Source organism: Loxodonta africana, chromosome 1, assembly GCF_030014295.1.
Source record: "Loxodonta africana isolate mLoxAfr1 chromosome 1, mLoxAfr1.hap2, whole genome shotgun sequence".
NCBI classification, from domain to species: domain Eukaryota; kingdom Metazoa; phylum Chordata; class Mammalia; order Proboscidea; family Elephantidae; genus Loxodonta; species Loxodonta africana.
In genome coordinates, this window is record NC_087342.1 from 94293085 (window position 1) to 94305234 (window position 12150).

The 12150-nt window shown below is 37.9% G+C and overlaps 1 protein-coding gene across 3 annotated transcripts in view; it reads left to right on the top strand.

Annotated features, from left to right (window-relative positions):
* LOC100671834 (HLA class II histocompatibility antigen, DP beta 1 chain-like) overlaps positions 1–10983 on the top strand; it is a 33621-nt gene extending 22638 nt beyond the window's left edge. For 2 of the 3 annotated variants that reach the window (XM_064284361.1, XM_064284363.1), the window contains one exon: positions 5317–10983. Coding sequence is in view for 1 of the 3 variants with exons in the window: in XM_064284363.1 (XP_064140433.1) it covers positions 5317–5366 (50 nt within the window). In the remaining 2 variants the exon portion in view is untranslated. The remainder of the gene's footprint in view (positions 1–5316) is intronic. The other variant, XR_010321863.1, reaches the window with a different exon arrangement.
* Positions 10984–12150: the final 1167 nt, after the last annotated feature.

Here is a 12150-nt window from a genome sequence, read left to right on the forward strand (position 1 = left end):
CAAAGAAACAAGGTAATGATGAACCCAAGAAACAGAAAGGCCACATAAACCAGAGACTACATCAGCCTGAGACCAGAAGAACTAGTTGGTGCTCTACACCAACGATGATTGCCCTGACAGGGAACACAACAGAGAACCCCTGAGGGAGTAGGAGAGCAGTGGGGTGCAGACCCCAAATTCTCATTAAAAAAAACCAGACTTAGTGGCCTGACTGAGACTACAAGGACTCCAGAGGTCATGGTCCCCAGACCTTCTGTTAGCCCAAGACAGGAACCATTCCCAAAGCCAACTCTTTAGACAGGGATTGGAGTGGACTATGGGATAGAAAATGATACTGGTGAAAAGTAAGCTTCTTGGATCAAGTAGACACATGAGACTATGTGGGCAGCTCCGGTCTGGAGGGGAGATGAAAAGGCAGAGGAGGTCAGAAGCTGGGTGAATGGACATGAAAATTGAGAGTGAAGGGAAGGAGTGTGCTGTCTCATTAGGGGGAGAGCTACTAGGAGTAGATAGCAAGGTGTATATAAATTTTTGTATGAGAAACTGACTTGATTTGTAAACTTTCACTTAAAGCACAATAAAAATTAAAAAAAAAAAAAGAATGCTGTTGGAATTTGGATCTGGATTACATTGTATCTGTAGATCACTTTGGGTAGTATTGACATTCTCACAATGCTGAGTCTTCCTATTCATAAGCACAGTATGTTCTTCCACTTATGTAGGTCTCTTCTGGTTTCTTGCAATAATATTTTGTAGTTTTCTTTTTATAGGTCTTTTACATACCTGGTTAGATTTATTCCTAAGTACTTTATCTTCTTGGGGGCTATTGTAAATGGTATTGATTTGGTGGTTTCCTTTTCAAAGTTCTTTTTTTTTTTTTTTTTTTTGACATAGAGGAATCCAACTGATTTTTGTATATTAATCTTGTATCCTTTTAATTTGTTGAAATCTTCCATTAGTTCCAGTAGCTTTCTTGTGGTATCTTTGGGGTTTTCTATATATAAGATCATAGCATCTGTGAATAGGGATAATTTTACCTGTTCCTTGCCAGCTTGGATGCCCTTTACTTTTTTTTCTTGTCTTATTGCTTCAGCTAGTACTTCCAGTACAATGTTGAATAAGAATGATGATAAAGGGCACCCTTGTATGGTTCCCATTCTCAAGGAAAATGCTTTCAGTTTCTCTTCATTTAGAATGATATTGGCTGCTGGCTTTGTATAAATGCCCTGTATTATGGGTGAGGAATTTCCCATCTATTCCTATTTTACTGAGAGTTTTTATCAGGAGGAGGTGTTGGACTTTATAACATAGCTTTTTCTGCATCAATTGATAAGATCATGTGGTTCTTTTGTTATGTAGTGGATTACATTGATTGACTTTTCTAATGTTAAACAATTTGTGCATACCTGGTATGAATTCCACTTGTTCATGATGTATCTTTTTTTTTTTTTTTATATGCTATTGAATTCTATTGGCTGGAATTTTGTTGAGAATAATTGCACCTATATTCAAGAGCAATATTGGTCTATAGTTTTTATTTTTTGTGGTGTCTTTGCCTGGCTTTGGTATCAGAATTACGCTGGCTTGATAGAATGACTTCAGGAGTATTCCTTCATTTTCTATGCTCCGAAATAGCTTGAGTAATATTGGTGTTAGCTCTCCTCTAGAAGTTTGGTAGATTTTCCCTGTGAAGCCGTATGGGCCACATCTTTTTTTGTTGTTATTGGGAAGTTTTTTGTTTTTTACCTCTTCAGTCTCTTTTGTTATGGGTCTATTTAGTTTTTCTAACTCAGTTTGTGTCAGTTTAGGTATAGGGAATGTGTTTCTAGAAATTTGTCCATTTGCTGTAGTTTTCAAATTTGATGAAGTACAATTTTTGTAGTGTTTTGTTATGATCCTTTTATTTCAGATGAATATGTTGTGATATCACTCATCTCTTTTCTTATTTTATGGGAGAAAGATGTGGCAGTCTGCTTCCATAGAGATTTACAGCCTTGGAAACCCTATGGGGTCGCTATGCCATCAACTCAATGGCAGTGGGTTTGGGTTTTGTTGTTTGTTCTTTATTTCTTATTTGGGTTACATGCTTCCTCTCCTGGTTTTCTTTTGTCAGTTTGGCCAATGGTTTGTCAATTTGTTGATCTTTTCAAAGAACCAACTTTTGGTGTTGTTGATTCTTTCCATTTTTTTTTTTCTATTCTCTATTTAATTTATTTCTGCTCTGGTCTGTATTATTTCCTTTCTTCTGGTACTTGAAGGCTTCTTTTGCTGGTCTCTTTCTATTTGTTCAAATTGTAGTGTTAATGTTTTGATTTGGGCATCTTTTTTGATATGTGCATTTATTGCTATAAATTGACCTGTAAGTACTGCTTTTGCTGTGTCCCAAAGGTTTTGGTAAGACGAGTTTTCATTCTCATTTAACTGTATGAATTTTTTTATTCCATCCTTAATTTTTTTTCTGTTACCCAGTAGTTTTTAAGCAAGGTGTTGTTCAGTTTCAATGTATTTGATTTTTTTTCCTTGCTATTCTATCTTTTTTTTTTTTTAATTCTATCACCAATTAATATTGCCACTCGTGCTCTTTTTTGTTGTTGTAGTTATTTGTGCTTGGTTTATTTTTTTCACCCTTTAAGTTTTAATTTGTTTATATCTTTGTGTCTAACATGTGCATCTTATAGACAGCATATACATTGATTGTGTTTTTTTAATCCATTCTGCCATTCTCTGTCTCTAGTGGTACATTTAGGCCATTTACTTTCAGTGTAATTATAGGTAGATATGAGTTTACTGCTGTCATTTTGTTGTGTTTGTGTGTGTGTATGTGTGGTGTTGACAGTTCCTTCATTCTGCTTAATTTTCTGTGCTGAGTTCTTTTTGTTCATGTATTTTCTTTTCATCTGTTTCATTATTTTTGATTTTGTGTTTGCTGAGTCTTTATGTTTTTCTCCTTTTTTACTTTGTTAGGTAGGTTTGTTAACTTACTTTGTGGTTACCTTGAAATTTACCTTTATTTTTCTACATTTAACCCAGTTTTTTATTTCTTGCCTTCGCCTTGACTTCCTTTTCATATAAAAGTTCTATGACTACACCATTTATTCCCTCGTTTTCGTTTTGATGTTGTCATTGTTTACACATTGATGTCTCTGGTTCCCTATTTTCAGTACTTTAGCTTTGTTTTATTTTTGTGACTTCCTTGTCTGGGTTGTTATGTGGTTAATCTGTCCTGTGTCCTAGTCTTCGATTGGTGTCTGATCTTGTTGGTTCTTTAAAGGGAGGACTCCCTTTACTATTTCTTGTAATTTTGGTCTGGTTTTTACAAATTCCTTTTATTTCTGTTTATCTGGAAATGACCTAATTTCACCTTAATATTTGAGAGGCAGCTTAGCAGAATATATAACCTTGGCTGGCAATTTTTTCTTTCAAGGCTTTATGTATGTCATTCTAATGCCTTTTGCATGCACAGTTTCTGCTGAGTAATCTGAGCTTAGTCTTACTGGCTCTCCTTTGTAGGTGGCTTTTTGTTTATCCCTAGCTGCTCTCAGAATTCTTTCTTTGTCTTTGGTTTTGATGAGTTTGATTATGATATGTCTTGGTGCCTTTCTTTTTGGATCTGTCTGGTATAAAAAAAAATTAGGATTCGTTAAACTTCTCGGTTAGATATTTTATTGTCTTTCATGATATTAGGGAAGTTTTCTGCCAGTGAATCCTCAACAATTCTCTCTGTGTTTGTCTTTATCCCCCTATTCTAGTACTCCCATCACTTGTAGATTTTTCCTGTTGATAGTATCCCACATTATTCTTAGGCTTTCTCCATATCTTTTCATTCTTTTTCCTGATTTTTCCTTACACAAAATGGTGCCAAGGAATTTATCTTCAATCTCACTAATTCTGACTTCCATTGTTTCAATTCTGCTCTTATGACCTTCCAGGTTGTCTAGTTCTGAAATTTTATTGTTAATCTTCTGGATTTCTAGTTGCTGTTTTTTTATGGTTTTTACCAGCCTGTTTATTCTGTCATTTTGTTCTGTTGTTTTCCTGAGTTCTTCTATTGCTTTGTCTGTGTGTTCCTTGGGTTGATCTGTGTGTTCTCTGATCTCCTTCTTGATGTCCTGGAGAGCTCTGTATATTAGTCTTTCGAATTCTTTATCAGGTAGTTTCATTGCCTTATCTTCCTCCAGAAGGTTTTCTGATTCTTTGTTTTGGTCGCTTGCTGGAACCATCTTGTCCTACTTCTTTATGTGATTTGATATTGACTGTGTTCTCTGAGACATCAAGAAGTTATTGTATTTATTTATTAATTATATGTCTGTTTACTGCATCCTGAATTTTTGTTTAGTTTAGTTTTGGTACATCCAAGTAGGCTGGGTTTGTGTGCTACTCTTGTCAGTGGCATCATTTAGGGTCTCACCTGTTGTGATCAGAGCAGCTACTAGGTGTGTGAGCCTGGGAATCTGTTCACTGTTCTTGTGGGTGTGCTGAAGATGTACACAAAGTTTTTGGTGAAGTGATAAATCTGTCCTGTTGCTCACCTGGCCATGGGTGAAGGGGGTGTTCTCCATGATCATTGAGTTGGATGTTGTATGTGTGCTTTGCTGCTTACCAGTTGATCAGTTCACAGGAGCCTGGGATGTTGGTCATTAAGTGTGAGGTGCAGAGACTCAGCTACCGTTCTGGGTGGGTAGGGCTACCTGGAGGTGTTCAGATCAGGCACAGGTGTCTGATGTCAATGGGGAGCAATAAGGGCAAGGCAGGGGGTGTCCACTGCACTTGGGTGCACATATAGGAGGGGTGCCCCTCTCCGTTAGAGTGCATAGTGGGGGCAGGCAGTATAGCCGGTCTTTGTGCACCCAGTGCATTGGCTGGAGGGATTGTGTGTCCCCACTAATTCTCAGGCCCCTATTGTAGGCAGCTAGATGGAATAGATGGTAATTGTGGCCTTCAGGCCTCTGGTGTGGGTGGATGAGTCCCCATCTTAGGGATTGATGCAGTGTTGAATGTCACAAATCTGCAGCTCCCACTTGGCTGCCACAGGTAAAAATAGGCTCCAGGTGGACACCCTGCCCATTTTGTCCTAATGAGGGCATGCCTTGTGGGGTTGACCTCCCAAACCGGCCATGAATTTCTGGATTGAGGGCATGGCAGTGTTGAATGCTGCTGGACTGGTGTCAGAGCAGGGGGAGGGGTGTAAGCATGTGGGAAGGAAGTGCTCCTTGGCCATGGAGTTCTGGTGGGGGAAGGGTTATGGTGCACACTCGGTGGTTTAGGAACTGGCATTTAACTTTCGCAGCTCTGGTATCACTACTGTTTTTTCTGTAGGTGCATGGAGATTCGCTGCTGCCTGGATGCATCATATGGAATGGATTTGAGCTTTGGAAGTTGCAGCTTGCCTCAACCTATACTTGCTGTGCAGATTCAGCTAGCAGTACGCCAGCGATCCTGCAATCCATGATTCCCCATTTCCACTATCCTTGAATTGTCTCTCCTTCCACCTGTCGCTCAGTCTGATTGTTTAGCTTTGTCTTTGATGATTAGGGTTCCTGGATTATCATATAAATGCTATTCATTTGCTTTTTCATGTCTTTTTGTCAGAGAAATGAAATGAAGTGTCTGGTTATTTTACCATCTTGGCCCCACCGCCTCTATATTATTTCTTGAACTGTAAGTGAATGTGTGATCGTTTAAAAATACAAAGGTTATTTTAAAAAATATTCACAGTATAGGAATAAATTAGGGCAAACAAAATGATGGCACCTAATTTCATGGGTAATTATTTAGCCCTTGGAAGCAGTGTTTATAAAAATATAATAAAAACATGGGCAATTACTTAAAATATATAGTGTTAAGCAACCTATGCAAGATTAAAAGATTCCAATATGATAAATTTGTTTTATTAAAAAAAACAGATGTAAATGTTTTGGGAAAAAACACTAAAAAGAAATACACTGAAATAGTCATAATCATTTTTTTAAGATGGGGCAAGATTACTTTCTCTTTTTACTAAATTTATGGACTTCTAATCTTCACTGAGCAGGTTTCACTAGTATAAGAAAATATGTCTTAATTTTCATCATTTTATAAAACAATTAAGAATGTGATCGACTGCTTTTTCTGCACTTGGTTTCAGAAGTCCTCCAGCATCCAGTGGCCTACCTGAGAGGAAGCTGGATTCTGACAACAAGGAGGCAGTGTTGCCACCAAAATACTCTGTTGTACATAGTAGACCACCTAAGAAGGTATTGTCCAATCCCTACTTACATTGCAGGCCTATAGAAGTTTCATTCTGGGCCAAGACTTAAATCACAGAGAAAGCTCTATTACATGGCATCTGATATTTTCTTCCCAACACTGAAGATGGCAGACCACTTGGTCATTTCACTTCTCCCTTGACAGAAATCCCTATATTCTAGAGAGATCTGCAGTAACACTGCAATAATCCTACTAAGCAATCTGTGGTTTTTCATGTGGTATAATCCAGATTTCCAACTTCTAACTCATATAGAAAAGCAGGATTTCCAGTTTTTCACCCTTGTCTAAGAACTGGGGAGTCTAGAATATTATGACTTTCCAAGAAGTATTTATATGGAATTATCAAGAGGGTGACTAATAATTCTACTTATACAGTCAATTAATCAAGGAGTAGATTGGAATGTTGAGTACATAATGATGAAACTTCATGTCTTAGTTATCTAGTGCCGCTGTAACAGAAATACCACAAGTGGATGGCTTTAACAAACAGAAGTTTATTCTCTCACAGTCCAGTAGGCTAGAAGTTCAAATTCAGGGTGCTGGCCCCAGGGGAAGCCTTCTGTCTCTGTCAGCTCTGTAGGAAGGTCTTTGTGTTGTATCAGTCTTCCCTTGGTCTGGGAGCATCAAAGGAAAAGATCCTCAGGTCCAAAGATGCGCTCTTCTCCCAGCACTGCTTTCCTGGTGGTATAAGGTCCCTCAACCCTCTACCTGCTTCTCTTTCCTTTTATGTCTTCTAAGATAAAAGTCGGTGCAGGCCACATCCCAGGGAAACTCCCTTTACATTGGGTCAGGAATGTGACTTCAGCAAGGATGTTATGTCCTACCCTAATCCTCTTTAACCACAGACAGAGATTTTGATTTGTAACACACAGGAAAATCACAAAATGGAGGACAACCACACAATACTGGGTCTCATGGCTGATGAAGTTGACACATATTTTGGGGGGACACAATTCAATCCCTGACACCTAAGCTATAAAGTGTCCTGTCTATTGGTGAGACTTGCAGTTTACACCCTTAATTCTACATTAAGTGGCAAAAAGTACTAGCAGTGTGCTGGCTAATCCCGAAATTCCAATAAGTGCAGTTACTCCAAGAATAATTTCAACAGATAATGTCCTTGTCTTGCCTCTAAGGAATGATTATATAAGAATCCAAAAAGGACTATTATTTTTATTAGGAAGAAATTTCCTCTGGTATGAATAAGAAATATATCTTTCTTTTTTTGTTGTTGAAGTTAGTTTTCAGATCATTCTCTTTGCATTTTTTAATTATTTCCAGCAACTGAAATATCTGTGACATTGGAAGAAAAAGTAAATATTTCTTAGTATTTATCATGTCCCAGGAACTCAACTAGTTGGTAATGTGAGTGATTATGTAATGTAGCCCTTCATTCTAGGGTTGAGGAAAGAGAAGCTCAAAAGAGTAAATCATTTGACCAAGCTATAGAGCCAGTGTCTCATGACTCTGAACACACTGCCCTTTCCTCTCTACCACATAACTATATCCATTAACTGAGATTCAGAGTATGTATGATAAAGTGAAATATTGTTTTGTATTGGGGGGTGATGGAAGGGAAAATAGTAAATTCAAGCATGTGGAATTCATAGAATGAAGGTTTGCTCAACTTTATTCTAGATATTCTCCTGATCTCAGATAAACTCATGTTTTTAATTCCTGGACTTTGGATTTAGGCATAACTAGGATTTAATGCTAATACATATGCTAATAATTACTACCTTGGGCCTTAAAAGCACTGCTTATTAGCCTCCTATCTATTTATTAATTAATTTGACAAACTTTACTGAGTATCTCCAACTGTTCTAGGTGCTAAAAAAAAAAGATTTAGTAATTAAGAAAAATGCAAGTTCATTATAGTTAAATGAGATACTACATCGGGAAGTGTTGCTTGGTGAGAGAAAAGCAATCAGTACATAGTGATATGATTTTTACCTCAGTTGTCCTGTGAGAATCAGAAGGTGAAGTCATGAACTTTTTCACAATGCCCAGCTTCCCACCACAGGTACTCATGCATCACTAAAAGGGAGAGTCTAGAGTTAAAGCCATTTCCTGCTCTTTGAAAACTGACCAGGGACCTCCCAAAGATGCATTAAAAATTTCAAGCACCCCCCACCAAACACTAAATACTTAGATCCTCACTCCCTAATCTGTTTCACAACTGCAAAATGTGATCTCCTAGCACGCCACACAACCATATCTGTTTCCTTACGTAAAAGGAGGTTGTCAGATGATCCTCTTGCCACATATTAATCATCCCAAGCCTCCTCCACCTCCTCCCCAAAGCCTGGGGTCAGGCCTTCTTAATAGATACGTCTGCTGGAGACAAGTGATGCTGCTTCACTCTCTATCACCATTGGCTGATAAAAAGGTCTATGAAGGGATGGGGATTTCCAGCAAATGTTTCGTTCTCCTTTCTTAAAATGCCTCAGTGTAAAAGCTATAATGCCTTTCCAAAATGGAATTAAGTTGAACAGAGATGGATGAGAAAGATTTTGGGTTTGAGGACTTAACTTGTGGGAGTTGCCTTCAAAAAGACGTAAGAGAAATTCCTTCCAAAATGACTCATGATTCCTTTATTATCCAATGATATTTCCTACAAGGCAAAGCCTACATGATTCCCTAGACAGACACATCATGCCATCCCTCTGCAACAAAGACCCAAAAAAACCTAAATATAACAGATAAAACAAAAATCCTGGAACCCTAAGCATAAAATGAAGAGATAAAGAACTAGATCAAACACTGAATGGAAGTGACTCTTTGTTCTCGGGCTGTCTCAGGACTCTTTATTTGTCTTTGATTTTGGCAAGTGTGATTACAGAGAATGAAGAGAGAGATGGAGTGGAGGTTCCATGCCACCTAACATAGCACAATATCACCATCTTGAAGCACAGCCAGCAACAGACAGGGAGTATGGGAAGATACCTTCTCAGAGCTCCCAACAGAAGACAGAGCACCAGCCCCGTATGCCCAAACTACCCTCCTTTCCACTTGAACAGCTACTGAACAGACAGAAACAACCCCATGCCAGTCTCTATCCAACACCCCCACCTATCTGGTGATGGGCTATGAAGGCTCCCACACTGCTGGACCAAAGTCAAAAGGAGGACAGTGTGCCCCTTGTCACCCTCAACCATCTCACCAAACTAGCGTACAGCAAAGCAAGCTCACTCAGCCTGCTGCTGCCCTGCCCACCTGGACAAGGTGGTGAGAGCTATCATACCCACAGATGAGCAGCAGCAAACACTCCTGGTCTAGCCACCCTAACATATCAAACAAAACAAAGAAGCAGGATGAAACAAATGAACACACAATCAATAAGTACAGAAGATAATACCTTAATGTCTTGGACACAGCAGACAATAACAAAACATATAAAAAAGCAGGGCAAGAAGGCTCCAGCAAGTGACAAAAATAAAGAATCAGATAGTCTTCTTGTAGAATAAAAGTCAGTGGAGCTACCTGATGTGGAATTCAAAAGACTAATGTTTAGGGCTCTCCAAGAGATAGCAAAAAGGTCAAGGAAAACAGATAAAACCAAGGAAAAATTAGACAAAATCATTGAAAACATAACCAAAATCAAGAAACACACAGACAAAGCAACATTGGAATTCAGGAAAATAATACAAGAACAGAATGTCAGAATAAATAAACAATTAGAAACCATACAAAAACAGCAACTGAAAATCCAAAAGATAAACAACAAAATTTCAGAAATGAACAATTCCATAGAAGGTTTAGGAGCAAATTTGAAACAATGGAAAACAAAATCAGTGAGATGGAAGACAAATCCATTAATGCCACTTTGTGAAAAAAAAATCAGAGAAAGGAATGAAGAAAACCTAAGAATTATGTAGGTCACAATCAAGGGCATAAATTTCTGCATGATTTAGAGTTCCCAAACCAGGAGAGAAAATGGAAAACGCAGAGAAGATTGTTGAAGATTTCCTGGCAGAAAACGTCCCAAATATCATAAAAGAAGAAAAAATGACCACCCAAGAAGCTCAACCAACCCCATATAGGGTAGATCCCAAAATAAAGGTACCAAAATATATCATAATCACACTTGCCAAAATCAAAGACAAAGAGTCCTGAGACAGCCTGAGAAAAACAAAGAGTCACTTACAAAGGGGAAACAATAAGACTAAGCTCTGATTACTCAGCAGAAACTTTGCAGGCTAGCAGGCAATAGGATGACATACATAAAACCTTGAAAGAAAAAAACTGCCAATGAAGAATAATAGATCCTGCAAAACTCTCTCTCAAATACAATGCCAAATGAAGACATTTACAGATAAACAGAAATTAAGGGAATTCATAAAAAATAAACCAAAATTACAAGAAATATTAAAGATAGTTCTTCAGTTAGAGAACCAACAACATAGGACAACAACTGGAATCTAGAACACAGAACACCATCAGCCAGAAACCAGCCAAGGTAAAGGACTCTCAATAATAGAACACAGCTAATTAATTAAAATAGGGGGAAAAACAAAAAAGACATCCATCTGTAAATGATGACAACTTCAAAACAATACAAGCGGGAATAAATAGTGTAAGTATAGAGCTTTCAATTGCAGAGGAAGTCAAGGTGATATCAAGTAATAAAAGACTGGTTCAAACTTAGAAAGATAAGGGCAAATTTCAAGGTAGCCACAAAGAAAGCTAGCAAACCTACTCAACAGAAAAAAAAAAAAAAAAAAGACAAAAAACAAAGTCTCAGTAAACACAAAATCTGTAATAATGAAAGAAAAGAAGGTCCACAAAAAAAAAGGAACTCAGCACAGGAAAGTAACAACAAATAAAATGTTAGCACCATAAAAAAAAAAGAAACCACAACAATAGGACAGCAATAAACTCACACGTATCAATAATCACACTGAATATAAATGGCTTAAATGCACCTGTAGAGAGACAGAGAATGGCAGAATGGATAAAAAGTCATGACCCATCAATATGCTGTCTCAAAAAGACACGCCTTAGAAACAAACACATAAATACATTAAGAATCAAAGGATGGAAAAAATGTCAAGCAAACAGTAAACAAAAAGGGCAGGAGTGGCAATACTAATCTCAGATGAAACGAACTTTAAGGCAAAATAATCCATAAAAGACTAGGAAGGACATTATATAATGATTAAAGGGACAATCCAGCAAGAAGACATAACCTTTATAATTATCTACACACCCAATGATGGGGCTCCAAAATACATAAAACAAACTCTAACAGCACTAAAAAGAGAAATAGACAGTTCAAGATAATTACAGGAGACTTCAACACACCACTCTCAGTAAGGGACACAACATTTAGAAAGAAACTCAACAGAGATACAAAAGATCTAAAGTCCAAAATCAACCACCTTGACATCATGGGTTGAATTGTGTCCCTCAAAAACGTGTGTCAGCTTGGCTAGGCCACGATTCGCAGATCTGGGTGATTGTCCACCATTTTGTAATCTGATGTGATTTTCCTAGGTGTTGTTAATCTTACCTCTCTAATGTTAATGAGCCTGGGTTACAGGCAGTTATGTTAATGAGGCAGGACTCAGTCTACAAAATTAGGTTGTACCTTGAGTCAATTTCTTTTGAGATATGAAAGCAAGAAGTGAGCAGGGAGACGGGGGAGCTCATACCAATAAGAAAGCAGCACCGGGAGCAGAGTGTGTCCTTTGGACCCAGTGTTCCTGTGCTGAGAAGCTCCTAGACCAGGGGAAGATGGATGATAGGGATCTTCCCCCAAAAATGACAGAGAGATAAAACCTTCTAAACTCCTAGACTGGGAGAGAATGAATTTTTGTTTATTCTTCACTTGTGCTATTTACATTATAGCAGCATTAGATAACTAAGACAGGCATATATAGAACACTCCATCCAACAGCAGCA